Source organism: Miscanthus floridulus, chromosome 16 (assembly GCF_019320115.1).
Source record: "Miscanthus floridulus cultivar M001 chromosome 16, ASM1932011v1, whole genome shotgun sequence".
In the NCBI taxonomy this organism is placed as follows: Eukaryota; Viridiplantae; Streptophyta; class Magnoliopsida; order Poales; family Poaceae; genus Miscanthus; species Miscanthus floridulus.
In genome coordinates this window covers 55248892-55270271 of record NC_089595.1, presented here as the reverse complement: position 1 = coordinate 55270271, position 21380 = coordinate 55248892, and the positions used below count along the sequence as shown (strand labels likewise).

Sequence of the window (21380 nt, the reverse complement as noted above, 5' to 3'; positions counted from 1 at the left end):
TTCTTGGCTTCATATTTTGCGCTTTTTTGAACATCACACCGCCAAAGATGATATTTGAAGATAGGCCACCAGTAGTAAATTTCTCCATATTTGTGATCTGTTTCTCATTAAAAATGATAGCTCCAAATTTAAAACCAAAGGATTTCAAAGAATTATTGGTAGCTACATTTAAATTAATGCTAGAATTATCTACATGAATATTTTGTGGATCCATGGGCTCATCATCCTCCCTTTCTTTATACAAAGCCGTCCTCGGCTTTGGCTCAATCCTAGCATCTTCCTTCATCTGGTCATCATCAGCGTCATTATCTTTAGACTTACATTGGGTAGCAACAAGCATGTTTCGTCCATTGCCCTTCACGTCAGCAACATGAGAAACATCATAATACAAGACAGGCTTTCCCTCTAATATTTCCTTGAATGAACCATTATTAATTGAAACATCAGTCAAGTCACTCTTGGTTGCAACTAGCATGTGTTCTCGGCCAATCAAAGTCACATTATTTGAAACATGGACATAAGTACTAGCAGATGCAATCTTGGGAATAGAATCCTTGCTTGAGCTCTCACAAGCAATAATTTGAGAAGTCACTGTCACATCATTGTCACATCAAAAGGTGCAAGAGTCATTAGAACAAAGTAGGTGTTCTGCAACAAGCAAGATGATCAAGGTGTAGTTGTGAGGAACAAGGCAAGACTAGTTGCAAACGGGTCTCTCAAGTTGAAGGTTTGGATTTTAGAGAGACCTTTGCACTAGTTGCAAGACTAGAAGCCATTCGTATCCTTCTTGCATATGCATCACATCATGACATGAAACTATATCAAATGGGTGTAAAAAGTGCATTTTTAAATGGCTTTATTAATGAACTAGTCTATGTTGATCAACCTCCCGGGTTTGAAGACCCTAGATATCATAATCATGTTTATAGGTTGTCCAAGGCGTTATATGGGCTTAAGCAAGCCCCAAGAGCTTGGTATGAGCACCTTTGGGACATCCTTATTGAGAAGGGCTTCACCAATGGGAAGGTCGACACCACACTATTCATCAAGAAGTTTGATGGGCATATCTTCATTTGTCAAGTGTATGTTGATGATATCATCTTTGGATCATCAAATGAAGATTCTTGCAAAGAGTTTGGTGAATTGATGTCGAAGGAGTTCGAGATATCAATGATTGGAGAGCTTACATTCTTTCTTGGTTTTCAAGTCAAACAAATGAGAGAAGGGATTTTCATCTCTCAAGAGAAATATATAAATGATCTTCTCAAGAGATTCAAGATGGATGAATATAAGCCAATCAAGACACCAATGCTAGCTAATGGACATCTCGACCTAGATGAGGGAGGTAACACTGTTGATCAAACTCTCTACCGCTCTATGATTGGTAGCTTGTTATATTTAACCGCATCTAGGCCTGACATCATGTTTAGTGTATGTATGTGTGCTAAATTTCAAGCTAATCCTAAGGAAACTCATTTGATTACCGTTAAAAGAATCCTTAGGTATCTTAAGCACACACCAAGCATTGGCCTTTGGTATCCCAAAGGAGCTATATTTGAATTAGTTGGCTATTCCTATTCGGATTATGCCGGTTGCAAAGTTGATAGAAAAAGCACATCTAGAGGGTGCCATTTGCTTGGTAGATCACTTGTGTCTTGGTCCTCCAAGAAACAAAATAGTGTGGCTTTGTCCACCGCTGAAGCGGAATACATTGTCGTGGGTGCTTGTTGTGCACAAATTCTTTATATAAAACAAACTTTGCTACACTATGGTGTAGTTCTAGAAAAGTACCTCTTTTGTGCGACAATGAAAGTGCAGTAAAACTTGCAAATAATTCAGTTCAACACTCTCGCACCAAGCACATAGATATCCACCATCACTTTCTCAAAGATCATGTTGCAAAGAATGATATTTCATTAGAAGGTGTAAGGACCGAGGATCAATTGACGGATATCTTCACTAAACCGCTAGATGAGGCAACTTTTTTGTCGATTATGGAATGAGCTCAATGTTCTTGATTTTAGTAACTTCACTTAAAAATGAGCTCGTGTTGTCCCTTGCATTGCATTATAATATACAATATGTTTACTCTTTATGGTAATGCATATAGGGCTTGTCTAACATGGTTAAGATAACCACCAAAAAGTGTGTGAAGAAGCTTAACCTTGGATCAAACTTGACAAGCAACTAGATTTACTTTTAATTATTGTATTGCATATGCATGAATGTTGCTTTGTTGTTTATCTTCAATTGCCCTCTTATTGCCTATTTTCTTAAAAAGAATTATAGCCTAAGGCAAAATATTTTGAAAAATTTAAGGATTTGAGAGAGGTCACTCACATCAGTCCCAATTAGTGTTTATTTGGATCTTATTGGAGTTGGGACTTGATTTTGAATAGGCAGCACAAAGGACTTTGAAGATTTGCTGGAAAAAGAGTGACCGAACGCTGCACCAGACTCTGAAGTCCAGCGTCCAGTCAGTTCACAGGAGGTGAGCTGTTGCTGAGAAGGAGTGACCGGATACTGAAACAGTGTTCTACCAGCGTTCGGTCAGATGGTGATCCAATGTCCGGTCAAGCGAAGAAGACGTAGTCTGGATCGATCGGACTCTGGCAGCGTCCGATTAGTTGGGATCGGACGCATCTGGTCACGATTCCAAGGGTTTTGGACCTCTCTGGAATCGACCGGACGCTGGGTGGGAGCGTCTGGTCGCTGCCACCAGAGCATCTGGTCAGTAGAAAACATGTGGGAATCTATCTCTTCTCTCTGTTTCCTTTTCTAATCCACTGGGGGCCACCATAAATTGCCGCATGCATTTAACCTAATCTCTATTTCGCATCCTCGTTGCGCCGTCATCGCCCTAGCCGCCATCTCTAGTGCCGCCTTCCACGCTCGCGCTGCCGTCTCCATTACTGCCACCGCACCATGCCCTGCCTACGCCACCGCCCACGCAGCTCCCGCGCGCGTTGCTGCCCGTGCCTCTACTCCATGCTGCCTGCCCGCAGCCGTGCCACCACCGCCCATGCCCTAGCAACGCCTTCGTGCTCGCACGTGCCACTGCTCCCAGTGCCGCCTCCAGTTCATGCCTCCGTGCATGTGCTCTGCCCAAGCACCGTCGAGCCTCTGCCCTAATGCTCCTGGTGCCCTAGCCACTGCTCACCGCACCCCTTCACCATAGTGCATCGCTAATCCAAGCCACTACAAAACCTAACCAACCCAGTGGTTCCCCGATCTATTCCTATTCTCATCGTTTCATCAATTCATCAGGTAGCAAGCCCTCGTTTCTAATTTCGTTCCTAATTGCTTGCTTCCTAGGATTTCATATCTTTAGATATATTGTATTTATTTGTATATCCTATCTATTCTATCATGCAGCGAGTCGGTGCTGTTGTGGTTCTTTTTGTAGTTGTCAGTCAACTCGGGGCCAAGCTCACGAGTATGGATCAAGGCCAAGCCTCGGAAGTGACAGTTGACAGTTGATTCTTGTCAAGGCAGTTGTTCCTTTCAGCTTCATTAGATGGCTCATGTCAAGAATGTTAGAGAAGGTCTCAGTGATGAGGATCCGAGACCCCCGCCTCGCTAGCCTACAGATGCAAAAGGCAAGGCGATGAAGAAGCAAGCGATGAGGAAGCGCAAGTACCCTGATACAGATATAGCGAGAGCAGCCGCAGTTGCAGAGGCCGCAGAGCGCACAGAGAGAGGAGGTGCTCAGAGTAGTGTTGTTATTGTAGATCAGCTTTCTCCATCTACGAGGGCTGCACTTGAGCAGGTTGAGCGCTGTCATGGTGATCTAGCTAGGACCCTCATGGTTGGAGGATGGCGTGTGGCTATTGATGAGAGTCAGTCTTAGGGGGAGCCTTAGCAGCAGCCACAGTCAGCAGCACAGACTCAGGAGGGAGAGCAGGCCGAGGAGACAGAGTAGGCACCTTAGCCATAGCTTCGCTGCTCTAGTCGTACCTGTGCACCAGTCACTCTGAGGTTAGAGACAAAGCGGAGGGGTTCTCGCCCACCACCTAGACCACAGGGTCTGCCTCCAGTGACTCACTTGGATTTGAGGGCCACCACGGCCAAGTAGGTGCAACAGCTTAGATTTGTGGACTTTGAGTAGTGGTTTCCACCGAGGCAGGATGAGCATGCTTTAGAGGGTTTCTACACACCTCTATAGGAAGATTTTTATAATGTATATCTTAATAGTGGGGCAGTATTCAGATCTCAGAGGGTGTGCAACATTGAGACCATTGTAACAGCAACTGGAGAGCATATTCATCCTTACCTAGCTTACCTGCCAGGGCTGATAGATTTACTTGGATGGACAGGCTTATATGTTCCATCTTGGGTCCATTAGTTCTATGCTACACTCTGGATTAACCCGCAGCATAGATTTATACACTTTGCATTTAGAGGTAGAGATTACAGGCTGATGAGCATGAGGGTTAGAGAGATACTTAGGCTTTAGGAGTATCCCGTCTGGCTACATGAGGTTTGCTATGGATAGACAATATCCCCTAGATGCCCTCATGGCGGTATGGTGCCCCCTACAGATCTAGTCCACCATTGCTTCACAGAGCCATTCGGCGAGGGGTCTAGCAGGACACCTAGTGATCTCACTCCCACTGATAGAGTTCTTGATGCTATTATGAGGAGGACACTGCTTCCGATGATGGGGTATCATGAGGGCTTGACTTGCATACAGTTATGGTTACTGAACTCTCTGACGCAGCAGATAATATTTGACATTTGGGATCTCCTTCTATCAGAGATGGAGAATACTATTATAGAATGGGTTTAGGGGTCATAGGCAGCTACCATATGCTCATTGGATTATATTCTAGATCCACAGGGCAGTTACTGTGAGGCCACTAGAGATATTGGTAGAGTATAGTGGTGCTACTACAGAGTTCCCTACATACAACATGACTCAGATGATCCGACATAGTGTAGTGAGGACACCTAGCCAGCCAAGTCGACATCTAGAGGTGCCAAAGACTATAGCTTAGTAGGATGAGACCATCAGGAGCATAGCAGCTATAGAGGAGGAGGAGCTTGATGCTCAGCAGGAGGGGATTGTTGCGAGTGACCCTAGTGACAGCTCAGATGATGACTACCAGCATATTCCTCAAATGCCTCCATGACAACATGACCATGAGGTCAGTAGCTCCAGTTCAACTCCATCTACATTGTAGACTGACCCCGCTCTACTTGCCATACTTGAGCGGATGAGGCAGCATCAGGCTCGCCAGGCTCAGGAGATAGCTACCACTTTTGCTTAGTTTTAGACTAGGTAGGATGAGTTCCAGTAACAGTAGCAGGCTATACAGTAGCAGCAGTAGGCCATGCATCAACAGCAGCTCCTCATGCAGCAGCAGCTCCTTAGATTTATGCAGCATATTGTGATAGCTATTGGGGCTCCACCACCACAGTCTTCGCCCCAGCTAGGTCAGCCTACCACCACTTCTTGACTCCAGCTTTATAGTCTAGTGGGCTTCAGAGTCAGGGACAGCCACCAACATAGTTTGCTTCACCTATAGAGCAGGTGTCCTAGTGGTTTGCCTCGCTAGTGTTAGCCCCATAGTTCACACCTCTTTAGACGGGCTTCACACCGGCTTAGACTTCCTCACTACTAGTGACAGATACCTCAGTCTCCAAGAGCCTTGGAGCAACTTTCAGTGAGTTGATAGGGTAGCCTTGCATGTCCTAGGTCCTTCTATAGTTGCACCTATTACTGGGACTATAGAAAGGCTCCCTTCTTCTGTTGCATCATCAAAGCCGCCTGCTTTAGTGATACCTGCATAGTCTATGACTGCTCTAGTCCCTAATCTGACTTAGACCGCTTTAGTATCGCTTCCAGCTACAGAGGGTCAGATAGCTCAGAGCTCAGGATCAGATGATGATGGCACACAGTTCTAGCTCGCTCCTCGTACCTCAGCGCCCGACTCATTCGCTGCAGCCCCACCGACCGACCCTTAGGTTTTGGTGTTTGACACCAAAGGGGAGAGGGATCGAGTATGTTAGATTTAGGGGGAGCTTAGTTTATCTATTATATTTGGTTTTTATGTGTGATACACTATTATGCATTCGTGAGTTTACTTTTATGCATCAAACTATATTTATGTGATAGTGATATCTATGTGATTGTGATATGTGACATGTGTGCTCTCTACTTTGAATCTCTTATATGTCATATCACTAGTGTTATGCTCATTTGCTTTGCTTCCATGATTTACTTCGATGCAAATGAGCTTTATTACTTGTACTCATGCTTATTTCATATCGTTTGAGTACATCATGTTGGCTTGGGTCATATAAGCTTGCCTAACTCTTTTGCTCTTATTCTCAAAAGCTTATATGAACCAAGCATGTTAAAAACCTCAACTCTTTCACATACTCGAGGTGGTATTGTCATCAATCACTAAAAAGGGAGAGATTGAAAGCATCTAGGCCCCTAAGTGGGTTTCGGTGATTAATGATAATACGTGATTACTATGACTAACATGTGTTTTGCAGAGACAATTAAGTTAGGTCATGGTAATGGAGATCGATTGGGCTATCATGGTGGTCATGCCCCTACGATGGAAATCGTTTCGGTTTTCAAAGGATGGACGATCAGGTTAAGGATGGACTAGTTCTAAGTGTCGATTGGAGTTGAAGAGACACTTAGAGTAGTTTAGGACTTTGTTTTCCTTTGGCCATACTATTAATGGGGGTATGGATGGATAGCTTGACCTAGGTGAGTCTAGTGAGTTAGGTGTGGTGCACACTTGCTAAACCTAGCACTAGGTAGCTCCTAAAAAGCCCTTAGATCTATTGGAGCAAACTTCATTCACGTATGATCGAGAGTTGGAAGTGAATGGAGGGTCAAATACTGACTGGACGCTGGCTTCGGTGTGACCGGATGCTAGCGCAGAGTCCAGTCAGTACATTTAATCAAGGTGAAGTCATCTAGAAGTGACTGGACGCTGAGAGTTGAAGTGACCGGACGCTGAGTCCTAGCGTCCGGTCGACTCCAGTAAGGTTCCAGAGAGGGAAAATCATGATCAGACATGTCTGGTCCGTGCTGACCAGACGCTGTCCAGCGTCTGGTCACCACTTGATCACTGGAATTCGGGGTGAACTGACTAGAGCGTCCGGTCACCCCGCAGAGGCATATAACAGTTCGTTTTTTAGCCGGTGTTATAAATACTTCCTCTATTTGTGTGTGGGGGTACTTTTGCTCATTCCAACAACTGAGAAACATCTTTGTGAGTGGCCAAGAAGAGCAAGGTCCTAATGAGGTGATTGAGATTTGAGAATCCCAAAGAGAGCCCTCATTAGTGAGATCAAGGGTAGCAAAGTGTGCATCCACCCTTCTCATTAGGCTTATCATGGTCAAGTGAGAGTTCGTGCTTGTTACTCTTGGTGATCGCCATCACCTAGATAGCTTAGTGGTGATTGTGAGCTTAGTGATCATCCGACGGAGCTTGTGGATGACCCAACTCAAGTTGTAAGCAGTTGTGGGTAATTCACCGCGACGGAGTATCAAAGAATCAACCCGTAGAGAGCACTTGATCCTTGCATGGATCAAGGGGGAGCAACACTCTTGCGCGGGTGCTCCAATGAGGACTAGTGGGGAGTGGTGACTCTCTAATACCTCGGCAAAACATCATCACGTTCCTCCTTCTCCTTTTACTTTGAGCATTTACTTTGAGCAATTCAATTCTTATCTTTCACATTCATAGAATTGCCATGCTAGAGTAGGATTGGAAAATAGGTTGCTAAACTTTTGTGCATTAGATAAATAGAAACACTTTCTAGGCACAATGAGTTAATTGGGCTAACTGTAGGACTTAATTATTACAAAGAAATTTAGAATTAGCCCAATTCACCCCCCTCTTAGGCATCTTGATCCTTTCACAAACCATGGTGCTAAGGATGGTGTTCAAATGGCAACTCCAATTGGTATCATGCTTCAATGGTCCATTCTTTACACCTTAGCATCATTTGGTAGCTATTACTCTCCCAAACTTCTTATCCATGCATATGTGCAAGCCTTCAAATCTAAACTCTTAGCACATATGTAGGGGAAGCTAATACTACCAATTCGGGTTTATAAAACTTGTCCATATCCTTTACACATGGTAGTATGCTTGGGCAAGCAACATGAATCCAAAAAGATTTCATTGAATATCTTTGTAAATAGGTTATCATCAATTACCAAAAAGGGGGAGATTGAAAGCCCTAGTTTGGTTTTGGATAATTGATGAAACCTAGGACTAACATTTGATCTAAGTGTGTGATTTAGATGAGGTAGTCCAATCCAAGTGGTGAAGCTAGATGATGGTCATGGTGAAGGTGATGGACACAAAAGAGATGATCAAGTGCTTAACATTTAGAAAAGAAGAAAGAGAAGAATAAAAATGGGCTCAAGGCAAAGGTATAATGATATGAGCTATTTTGGTTTGCACTCAAGACACCATAGAAGGTGTAAGTGATTTAGGATCGATAGCCATACTATAAAGAGGGGAAATCTTTGGCTAAGCGGTTATCGAGTGCCACTAGGTGACATGACTCTTACATATGCATTTAGGAACCTAATGTGCTATCTTTGATCTTTGTAAAATGCTTTAAAAAATGCTAACATATGAGCACATGAGTTGTGCACACTGTGGTTAGCAACTTGGAAGCAAGGGTGAAGAGGTTGAGGACTTAGAAAAAGTAAAGGAGGAGAAAGTCCTTGACCAGATGCAGCTGTCGGGGTGGACCTGCGCATCTGGTCATTTATAGCATGGTGGCGCTGCATTGGCTGAGGACGAGGAGAAGCGACCGGATGCTAGCCTCGGACGCAGGGCATGCATTTGGTCAGTTGTTCTAGAGGTAGCGCAGAGTAAGGCAACGATCGGACATAGGAGAGAGTGCGCAACCAGACATGCAAGGGCTACGTTAGGTCCGCACTGACGTACGCTGGCATCAGCATCGTGGGCGCGTGTAGAGGAGCAGAGTGACGACTGAACGCCCGGGCGTGTCAGGTCACCTCTGACCATACGCATCCGGTCAACATTTATCGACTCCAGAACCTCTCTAGAAACGATCTAACGCATAGTGTATGAGAGTCAGATCACTTGAACGTCGAGTTTGATCATAATTTAAGTGCTAACACATGAGAACTTGACCGTTGGAGATCAGTGGGTAGGATTCAAAGCACTAACTTGTGGATGCCCGATGGTGATCGAACGTTGGCCGACCGGACGATGGGTGCGTCCGATTAACCCGAGAGCTCACAATGGCTCTCTGAGCTTTGAGGCTCTATAAATAGGAAGGTACCGGCTTGGGGCTCACTCACGGTATTTTGACATACTTGACATCCTTGTTAGCCTAAGCAAAGACCTCTCACTTATCTTCATCATTGATTCATCATCATAGTGAGATTGAGAGTGATTACAAGTGCATTTGCTTGAGTGATTGCATCTAGTGGCACTTGGGGATCATTGTGGCTGTGGATTTCTTGTTTCTCTTGGTGGTTGCCGCCACCTAGATAGTTTGGAGCAGTGGAGGAGCTTCGGCACATGTTGGTTATTGTGCATGGCCGGCTTCGGTGATTGTGAGGGGTCTTGTACCTTCCTCGGCGGAGAGCCGAATGGTAAGTCTAGTGGATTGCTTGTATCATTGAGTTACCTCACTTGTGGGTAGGTTCTTGTGGTGTCCATTTGTTAGACGAGGTTCATGCAACACCTCTTAGCCACCGAACCACCAAGTATTGGTCAACAAACGAAGAGTAGTGTGCCAGCAAACACGTGAACCTCGGGAGAAAAATCTTATGTCTCTTGTATGATTGGATTTCTCCCGGTGATTGAATTAACTTCATATTATGATTGGTTCACCCCTATACTCAGCGGTATAATCACTCTACTCACTCCTTTACATTTCTTGCAAACTAGTTGACAAGCTCTTTAGTGTAGTTAGTCTTTGAGAGCTTGTTAGTTCGGTTAGTGTGGCTCTTTAGTTAGTCTTTGAGAGCACACTAGCTTAGTGAGTAGTGACTTGGCTCTTACGTGTACCTAGTGATCATAGAAACTAGAATTATTGGAATAGGTGGCTTGCAATCCTTGTAGAGCTAGAGCAAAATTGCTTTACGCCATTTGTTGTACTAATCAACTGATGTAGTGCCTTGTAGATTTTTAAATAGGCATATTAGGACCTTTCAACTTCTTCAAGGTCACCACCACCACGACCCCATTATCCACCGCCTTGTTGAGAATGACACGACCACAGTCTTCACCACTAACACCATGCTGGCCGCACTCATATGTGCGCCCCGAAGCGTCTAGTCTTGAGACATCGTCATTTAGCGTGTTGACAACTTGACAACTTCTTCGTGTGCTCCCATCCAGGTGCCAGAGGTGGAAGACGAAGCTGACGAGTGGGGCCCACCTAGCGTGAAAGGGAGCTAAAGGACCCAACCATCAGAGACGGATTGAGAGGAGCAGGTCAGGAGCAGTAAGGACATTTTACGTGCCTATGCTGACTGGGCACCAACGTGTTAGGTAGACATAGCGTGCCACATGTGCAAAAGTAGTAAAATGGATGTTAAAACTTCTTTCATCTGATAAATTTGTAATTTCCATACTACAGATGATAAATGAACGAGTGACGTAATAATGGTAAATATGTAAATTTCCCATGAAATCCCCGAGAACTGTGAACCGAAGGCGACCTTCCCACCTCCTTGCTCCCCACCTTGAACCAGCTAAAGGCTATCGCTGCCCCCGCTCATCGCTGAGACGCTGCCCCCTGCCAGCACCAATCCCACCGGCGTGGCCGCAGTTGGCTTCAATTTGTTTCTTTCTTGAGCCTTTTACCTGTGTGCCATTAAAAAAGTTTATAATTACACACAAGCTATTAAAAAGTTGACCGCACATAGGTGCCACTACTCTAAACTTCTTTGCCTTACAAGCCATTCCATCCAAATGTAGAGCTAACTGTGGCTAATGGATGGGGGAAAAGACAAGCATGCCCTCAGGAAGAAGAGGCTATTTGATGGTCTAGAAATATAAAATTCTCAGATTGTTCATTCACCAACATGCAAAATATTATAGCTCTATTACATTAGCATTCCATACCATCCAAATGATTTCATACCACAAAAGCCAAGGTGTTCTCTAGGAGTACAACACCAATGCATCATCAAAACAACATGATGGAGTCACCTTTGTTCATTCCAGTAGCAGTTGCTTCTTACTTCTGGTATTTTTAGCTAGGCTAGAAGGGTCAGCTGGAGCCTTGCTGCTTGTTCCCCTAGCTAGAGTGGCAGACACATCTTTCCTTGGTGTAAGCTTCTTCTTCAATCCAATCTTCCTCCTTGGTGTATGAATTATAGCAGTTGAAGCTTCTTGTGGCTCATGCTGAACTGCAGCATCTTCAAAATAAGGGGCAAGGTGCACAACTTGAATAGGAATTGTTTCATTGGATCTAGTTCTAGATCTTGTGGTACATGAAACTTGAAGTTTGGTGTGGGTTGTTGGCATTGCAAAAAAATAGAAAGAAATGGAGAAGTGGCATATCTGCTAGAGAAAGGAGTAGTAGTAGAGACTGAAGTACTTGTTGCTGCTTCCTTACATTTAGAGATAGATGATGAAGAAGAGGATTTTCTCTTTTTTTTCTTGTGTACAACATTCTCCACTGCCTCATTGGGAGGGAACACCATCCCTGTGGCCACAACAATGCTTGTCTCTGTGTTAGCTTTAGCTATTTTTTTCTGCCTCTTCTTTGGTAGACCCCTACAGGTAAAATTTTAGTTATGTTAGATTATTTAATGCAATTCATATCATATATGAATAAATGTAACTGAGAGAAGTTCACCTATCAGCCTCTATTGCAGCTATGTCTACTAGACTCCCATTCTTGTAGGTGTACTAGTGGTGCCCTAACTCATGGCATATTTGACACTCATGTCTCTTTGATTTCTTTCTGTTACCTCCTTCAACTATCCCTTTGTACCTACTCTTTCTTCTACCAGCTGTGGACTTAAGTAGGGGAGGATGCATGAAGAATCCATGTGTGGCATCAGGCCACATAGACTTGTCAGGAATAGATGGGATGACACCTTCATATGCAGCTTTGAATTTGGCCACAGAATAGCATTCATCCACATGGTCTTCTAGCTTTCCACCAGGTATAGATGTTATGTAGGCAATTGCATGCTTACATGGTATTCTTGACCCTTGCCAAGCCCTACAGGAACATGTCATGTTTCTTAAGTCCACAACAAATCTGAATCCAGTCCCTCCCTTAGCACAAACTTCAGCAACTCCATCATATTCTATGATGACCTCAATGTCTAGGTTGAAGTTGCCTTCCCTCAGCTGCTGCAAAACATGAAGTAGAATCTTTCCCACAAACTTTTTGGCCACCTTTTTCTTGTATCCCATTTAATCAACAACTTCTGCCTTATGGTATCCATCAAATCATCAATGTGCTTGGCCTTCTTTGCCTTTATCCAGTTATTGAAGGACTTAGCCAAATTATTGGTTACATAATCCACCTTGGAATCTGTGCCAAACTGACTTCTGGTCCATAGCTTCTTGTGATTCTACTATAGGTACTTCATTGCCTTAGGTTTGGCTGCATCCATGGCCTAGTAGTGTTTCTCAAACATGTATTTGCTCCAAGTGTAAGCAGATGCCCACAGGTGATCATCAAAAAATTTACCACTGAACCTTTTCTTAAAATTTTGAACTAAATGCCACATGCACTCTCTATGTTCAGCATGTGAAAAGACCTCATTAACACCATGCATTACTATCTGCCCATAGTCTATGTAGAATGTTAGACCAGGTGGGGTGCCTATTGCTTCCTTCAACCTCTCCATAAACCAAACCCAGTTTTCATTGTTTTAGAATCAATGACACCTATTGCTACTAGGTACATCTAGTTGTACGCATCAACTGCACAAGCAATGCACAACTGTCCCCTGAACTTTCCGCACAAGAAAGTGCTATCTACTGTCAATATATGGCCTACAACCTCTAAGGAAGCTATCAACATATGATTTTAGGGTTAAAAACCTATTAAACCTAATTTTCTTGTTAATGGTGTAGTGATCAATCACAACAAATGAACCAGGACATGTTTCATCTAGCTGGGCCTTGAATCTATACATGTTATCAAAGCTTTTATTCCAGGACCCATATAGTTTATCCAATGCAAGATTCTTACCATTTTCACACCCTCCTATACGTATTAAGATTTTGTACTCATCCTTCAGCCTCCTTTGGAGTTCAGTAGCACCAACAATTGCATCTTCTTTCAACTAGTCAATCACTTATTCACAGACCCAAAACTGTGTAACCCCTTTACATACGTCAGACCTCCTTTTGCTTTCACAGGTATGGGGATATGGGTTCCTCTTCACTTGCAAATGACATAAAAATGAAATACTTATATCTAAAAACAACTGACAGATAAAAAAAGCATATAAATTCAAAACTAACAGATTACCTTAATTGATTCATTATCCTTCATGGTTGAGGCATGAATTCTCCACCTGTAGCCCTCAGTACTCCCACAGCAGTAAACTCTGTACCTTCCTGTGTCACTCTTTTCAATGTCATAATGAAACTCATGTTTGACAGCATGTGAAACTAAAACTAGCTTAAATGCATACATGTCTCAATACACACTACCTACTATCATAGGAGGATCCTTCTTGTCATACTCAGCATTAGGCATATGATCAGGCTCATTATCTTTAACAATGTCATTTACATCCTCTATTTTATAATTATCATCATCATTAGACACAGATTTATCATCACTGTCTGTTTCATAGTATGTATCTGCATCAGATCCTTCACCATCCATTTGTTTGTTGCAACCTTAACTTTGAGGTTTTGGAGGTGGTGGATGTTGAGGACCAAGGTCTATATACAACCCTTCCTCATCAACACCCAAATGCTCATTGGATGGGTTTGGGTTAGCCAGGTATTCATCATCTGCAGTTCACTCTAGGTATGGCTTGGTTGTGCAATGCTAGGACAAGGCAGTGAAGGGGTGAAGGGGTTCTCAACAGATTGCCAAGAACAGCTAAAATCCCAAGGAGGAATTTCAGGAGGCTCAGTACTAGGGTTGTGGTAACCAAAAGTGAGGAAGCAGCACTTGGAAGCATTATGTTTTGCAAACATGTCAAACAAATCTTGGTCGGTGCAAACTTGGATGTTCATCTGTCTCTCAATGCAGAAGTAAAACAATCTCACAACATCCCTATAATCTGAAGGATACTTATTCTCAACTTCAGCAACCAGACCTATAAAGTTGGTACGATCAGCATCGACGATTTTGTTTAAGCTAAACCACCGAGCACTTGTATGACGAGCAATTATCAGATTTATAGGTTGTAGCTACTAGCTGGGTCCATCCTATAGATGAACAACAGCGAGTTCACATACATCTATCTATCTAAAATTACAGTATATCAACCACGACTACTACACCTAACTAGCCACAATTACAAGGACCAAGCAATCGAAGCGAAAAAAACCCCTAAAATGATACTCACCCGTCAGGAAGCTAAGGAGGTCGGTCGCCCCCGCGCGCCCCCTTGTTTGTGACCATGCGCCGTCAATCCAGAGAATCCACGATCTCTTCCTTTAGGCCTCCTCTTCCTTGCTCCACTACCTCATTCCATGCCACAAGCATGGGGGATTGGGGGTTCTTCTCTCCGCACCGTAGCCAGAAGTAGGGTTGGATTGTCTTCTTCTCTTCCCACCAACGCCGCTAAGGTGTGAGAGAAGAGGGCTCAAGCGAGATGAGAAGAGTGAGGGACTAAGGTGATTATCAATCGTAGTCAACACGGTCTGCACCGGTGAAAAATAAATAGAACAAGAACGGAATGGTGTATAAGGCAAAGAAGTTTAGAATAATACGGTTAACTTTTTTTAATGATTTATGTGTAATTACACACTTTTTTTAATGAACACAGCTAAAAGGCTCCTCTTTCTTCGCCCCAGCGCAGCCGCCGCTCCTCCGTCCTCCGCGCCGGGGTCCGGCCCACGCTTTGGCCGCCATCCACGGATTTCCCCACCAGGCCACCACTGGTGCTTGTGCACGTTGATGGCGATGCCGCCCATCAAAGCTGGCCCCACCTCCCTCGCCGGCGATCTCCGTGCCGTTGCTGAGATCCTGCTCCGTCTCCCGTCGCCTGCCGCCCTCGTCCGCGCCGCGCTCGCCTCGAGACGCTGGCTCCAGATCGCATCCTCCCCCGGGTTCCTCCGCAGGTACCGCTCCCGCCACGCCTCGTCGCCCCTGCTCGGCCTCTACGTTCCCAGGGCGCACACCGGGCTTCCCTCATTCCAGCTCGCGGATTCAGTCCGCTCCGACCGCGCCCTCGCCAAATTCGTGCGCGGGGGCGACTTCGGTCTCACCGGTCTCGAGAGCCATCCGGAGTGGCGCCTCCTTGACTGCCACAATGGCCGCCTCCTACTCTCCAGAGGCGAATCACGCGCCGTGTTCGACCCAGCGTCCGCCCGCGAACCTGTTTGGCTTCCGCAGAATAGCCCCCTCCCAGGTACCATTATTTCTGAATGTTTGCTGCAAGGCCATAGCGACGATGTGGCGTCGTTCCGTGTGTTCTCTGTGCAGCAGCGTGGCCATGATCAGCTGTTGCGAGCTGCCGAGTACCACTCACATACTCGCCAGTGGCATTGCCACCAGTGGGTGAAGGACATTAACAGACCTCAACATGACCAGGCGATGCATGCCGGTCGGTTCATCTTTTGGAGATATGATGACACTTCATCGCTCTTGCTTGACACGGCCACTATGGAATTCTTCATCCTTGGTCTCCCATTTACGTTCTTCCAAGAGTCAATGTATGCCATAGGAGACACTGAGGATGGTATGTGCTGCCTTGTGGGCCTTGTCGGTAGCATTAACAATCTCCATTTGCAAGTGTGGTTGCTAAAGGAGAATGGTGCTGCCAAGATGTGGGAGCCAGAGAGGAAAAGTCTAGTGAGCCAAGTGCTTGGCAGGGATATCCAATTGCGTCAAGTCCATGCAGTAACCAATGGACTAGCTCTTCTATGCTGGGACCAATCCCGCCAGTTTGCCATCAATCTGAAGAAAATGTGTATCGATTCTGAGTTTGAGTGCAGTGCTCTTGGTTATCCTTTGCAAATGCCATGGCCACCTGCTGTGCTGGTTGAAACTACTCATGGTATGTGATCCACACCTTAGACAGATGTTCAACAACAAAAAAGTACGAGCAAAGTGCATGTTTTGGTTACTACTTACACTGACAATTGTGTTGACTTTGCTGCAGAGACCATTAATTATGTTGTGGATCTTGTAACGCAAAACTTTTCGGCAATTGAAGAAATTCAGGTATTTTTGAATTGTACCCAATTTCTATTTCTATCAAAAGATATCCAAGTTTTTTATGTCCCAAGTCCCAACCATATGTGAAAATTGCCTTAAGCATCTTTGTTCAGTCAAATTTAACAGCTGCACTTTATACTCCTGACTCTTGCTATAGTTGTATTTTTTTTTTTTTTGCCACTAAGAGCATCTCCAGTTTCCAAAACCCACTCCCAATCTTGTTTTTTCAACAAGATTGAAAAAAGACCACTCTCCAACAACTCCTTATCTCAACTCCCAATCTTTCCGCACTTGGGAAAATTAACCCAATCGTGCGAGATGGAAGGACGTGGGAAAGAATAAGGAAGGAGTAAGGGCATGGTTCCCAATACAAATGTACAAGAGAGAGAAAGTATAAAAGTGGTTGGGGGTGATTTGGAAGAAGTCCAGGATTCCTGATGTAAAACTGCCTCTATTTTCTAGGAGCGAGATTTTGGAAACGGTTGGAGGAACCCAACAAATACACTCCCAACTTTTTTTTATCCACTTTGAAAACTCATTGATTCACCAGTTGTTTTTTTGGGAACTATTAGAGATGCTCTAAGATTAATATAGTTGTTGCCACTAAGATTAACATGTTGCTTCAAACTTCTTTTTTGTTTTTGCAAAACTTTGCTCTTTTATAATATTACAATTGTTTCTTGTTTTTTTAGACAGAGATGATGGTTGACATCCATTGCAACAAGGTGGCTCACAGAAGCGAGATAGTTCCCAGTAGCAAGCTGGATCATGTTGCTGAGATGATCCACTGTAATCAAATGGACCCCCATGGCACTGAAATGGATCAAGGTATTGAGATGATTCATGGTAGTGACACGAATGAGTCAGCGACACTGACCAAATCTAGATTTGGCAGTGAGATGGTCTCCAGTGATCATGGTGGTGAGAAGATCCACTGTCACGAAACTGTCATCCAGGGCAGTGAGATTTTTCAAGGTATTGAGACAACTCAAGATAATGGCACTGCTGAGGTGACACCACCAACCACATCAAGATGTGGCAATGACATGGATCACAGCGATGAGATGATCCACTGCAACCAAATGGTTATTTGTGGCAGTGAGATGGTTCAAGGTATTGACATGACTTATGGTAATTACACTGGTGAGGCAGCACCAACCACATCAAGACATTGCAGCGAAATGGTCCCTGTTAGCAAGAATAATCATGGTGGTTTAATGACCCATTGTAACCAAATGATCATCCATGACAGGGAAATGGTTCAAGGTATTGAGATGACTCTTGGTAAGAACACTGCTGAGGTGACACCTCCAACCATCGCAAAATATCGGAGAAAGAACTCCATCATCTGGAAACATTTCGCTACTGAAACCGATTCTGATGGATGCACACGAGCATGCTGTAAGTATTGCAGGAGGTCCTTTGCCTGCTCCAGAACATCAGGCACTAGCCATCTAAAGAGGCACCTCACCCTAGGTTCATGTCCTGCATTGAAAGGTCAAGTGCCACCTTCAGCAGGAGGGGCACGACATTGTGGCAGCGGTGCTGCAGAGAAACCTTCTAAGAGGCAATGCACATATGCTGACCCTGCAGATGATGCACTTAATCGGAACTACAATATATCATATCTGGGGAAGATGGACATTCTGACTGAGGTATTTAAGTATTTTACCCAATTTCTGTTTATGTTTAAAACAATGCAGCAGTGTATTTTTCAAACACAAGCAGTAGTAGTCTGCCTCTGCGTCTTTGTTATACCACATTTTATTTAATTGTATTTTGTACCATTCGACATTTAGTCCTTTTGTAAGAAAAAAGTGCACCTTAGTCTCGGTCTAAAACTGTTCACTTTGCAGCCTCTAACTACAAAACAAGGAAATGAATACTCAATATCAAAATGCTTAAAAGTGTTACATGACATGGACGATGTGTCAGATGAGATAAAGCATCTTGCATTTCATGTTCTTAAGGATGCAACAAATCGAGAGATTTTTTTGAGCTATGAATCAAGACTTCGTGGTTTATGGTTGAAGAAGGAAGTTAACAAGCTTGGAACATAATTGACTCCTTGTAAGTCTTGCTGTATTTGCACTCTATTTTGCAACTCCTTTTTGTTTGCATTTGTTCAAGCTTGAAAATTTTAGTTTCAAGATTGCATTTTTTGGAGTAATGTGTGATGAGCTTGTTACTAATGTGCTCTGAGCCTTTGATTGTCAGTTAGCACCCTGGCTGCACCATAAATACATTTTTTTCGAAAAACTTGTGCACTTATAAACTCATGTCATCTAATCAATGGTGAAGCTATGCTGCTCAGTAATCAGTAGCGATTTTGTTTTGTAGCTCCTACCTTGTGGTTCAGTTGGCATTTCTCTCCTATTTAAAAAACAAGTATGCAATTCACCTCCATCCGTTTGTCACCTTTCCTCATGCGCCGACAGATGGGGCCACGTTCCACCTCCCATTCCTCCGCAGAGCCTCCCAGTTTGCCCCTTGGCTCTGCAACACCACCTCCCCTCCCTCCGCCTCACGGATGTGCTGTCTCCCCTAGCGCCTTCCATGAGTGGTGCCGTTGTGCCGTCCTCCACACCGCATTCCTGCATTTCCCACTCGTCGCCTGCGCCTGTCTGTTCCACTCCCATGTTCCTTCATGTCGCACGTTCTGCTTGCCCCTCCCATCGTCCACCTGTCGCCGCCTGCACGCTCCCAATCACCCATCAGTGCGCGCAACTCCATTAGCCCTCGGCTTTAGGATCGAGCGCAACATCGGACCTGATGAACCTTGTGACCCTGTCGTGGAAGACCAGGAGTCCAGGACGCACCGGCCACCAAGGCTAATGTTGGCACCTGGCTAAGACAATTCCAGCAATGCCCTGTCAGCTTATCAGTGTTAGAAATTATCTCAGGTTTGGTCAATGGAGACGAAGTCACAAGGGGCCTAATAGCCCTTCTAATGGTCCATGATATGTGGACTCAACAGACTCTTGTTGAGTAATGAGATTTCTTATTCCTTTAGAGCTGACAACTTTTTGGTTAGCTTAAAAATCAGTACATACGCCTGGCAGCTTTCTGGTTAATGTAAAATAGGTATGCAAGTCTCACATGCCATGTGTGGCTCTCGTTCACCATCTTAATGATTAGAATACAGGAAAGGTCTTATTTTCTGAACACACTCAAAGTAGACAAAAAGATTGTTAACGTACATTTGATGATATATGAACAAAACAGTACCGTGCTATTCCTTTTTTTTTTGTGACTACTACCGTGCTATTCCTATTTAAAAGTAGTTATTCCATGACGGCATGTTTATCTCTATTTCCCACATCCAGGTGAGAACAGTTTGGATTCTTATATCCTTATTACAAGAACTGGGATTCTGAGTCTTTCTTATTGTGGCAGCACAGCTGCTTATATAAAGTGGAAAATCTGCTTTGCATGGTAATGCATACAACCATCTTGACATACCATCCAGCACAGATGACATGCAAAATAAGAATTTGACATGATATTGGTGCTGGATATAAGAAGTTGACATGGAGGCAATCTTTGTAATACAGCTATGTACTTTGCTTTGTATGGAACTGAGAAATAGGTATACTAGCTCTATTGATTGTGTATCTTCTGATTGGAGCTTTTGCTTCAGTACTGCTGCCAACATAGGTGACATGCAAAATGTATCTGATGCTAGCAAACCTATATGATACCTCTTTATAACTGTGAGATATTTGTTACTTCCTAATTTTACATGTCATTCTTTCGGAACAAGGCTTTATGATTCAGGTACCATTAATTGATCGATTTAAGGATTTTTATGGCTAGCCTATTGTATTTTAGAGTTGTACTTCGGCACATTTCCAGTTATGTTCACCTGGGTGGCATGAATTGGCTATTCAAGAACAAAATGTGAGGAAGCTGCCAACATGAATTAGAGCAAATTTTCTTTTAAGATATATATGTCAAATTGAGATTTGTCGCACTTGAAAGTTGAATAGGGAAAGAATAGAAGCTATGCTCTACTGCAAAGTGATTTTTGGCACACTCTGTTTTACAGAATCCACGTTAACACTTATGTGTCTTTGAAGCATAATAAGGGTGATGGATTTGTGATCCTTTGAGAACAAATTTTCCTTTCAACCTGCAAGTAGCATTCATAGCTATGACTGTGGAAATAAATTAGTTTGATATAATTTATGATGCCTGTAGCAATGCCGGGCCATTAGCTAGTATATGAAAGAATGGTATATCTCCTCTCATGAACTGTTGTAATTCAGTTGATATAACACTTTAACACCTGACTGATTGACGGTTCATACATTGGCATCTCGTCCACAAATACCAGTTTCTTACTTTCTTATTTCTGCAGACCGTTGTGTAATCTGAGTACACAAGACAAGTTCAAGCAAAAAAAGCATACAGCCATGATTTTCTTTCTTTCGATGCCATACTATTCAGCCTTCTTTAACTAAGCAAACATAATACAAAGGATATAAAAGAATAGTTTTCTGAATGGCAAGGTCCTTCTAAAAATTGGAACTTTATTTTTGTGGCTGGAAGAAGTTCATGTCGATTCTACTGTTTTGCCCTCTGTTTTTTGTGCGCAACATTCAGCTTGAATATTTCAGTTCGAAGATCTTACTGTTTGGTGCAATGTGACTTCATTGCTGGTTGCGCCCTGGAAATATTTTTTTTTACAGGACTCATGCACTTATGAACACAAAAGGTGGTATTTTGTGATAACCCTGTCACGTGGTATTTTCTTAACCCTGTGGTTGAGATTTCTTGATGAAATATCTCTAGGAAGGTTTTTCCCTTTTTTAACAGCATTTGGTGTGCTAACAACTTGGGAAGCCACCACAGGAACTTCTTCAACATTCCTCTTAAATCCATTGAAACAGCTCCAGGGAAGCTTAATCTTACGTAGAATATACTTCTCCCACATGATCTGGCCATGACACAGTGGCCTCAACTGTGTCAACGAGTGCTGCAAAAGTGAAATCAAACGTGCTCCGCTTACTCGAGCAACGGCTCTGAATCATGGA

General features: G+C 43.7%; 1 protein-coding gene across 1 annotated transcript; it reads left to right on the top strand.

The window, feature by feature from the left end:
* The first annotated feature begins 14959 nt into the window (after positions 1 to 14959).
* LOC136512078 (uncharacterized) lies at positions 14960 to 20133 on the top strand. The gene is made up of 5 exons (XM_066506081.1): positions 14960 to 16183; positions 16289 to 16350; positions 17037 to 17999; positions 18201 to 18414; positions 19671 to 20133. Exons 1-4 carry the CDS (start codon positions 15082 to 15084, stop codon positions 18402 to 18404), a joined length of 2331 nt encoding a protein of 776 aa, XP_066362178.1. The 5' UTR covers positions 14960 to 15081; the 3' UTR covers positions 18405 to 18414; positions 19671 to 20133.
* Positions 20134 to 21380: the final 1247 nt, after the last annotated feature.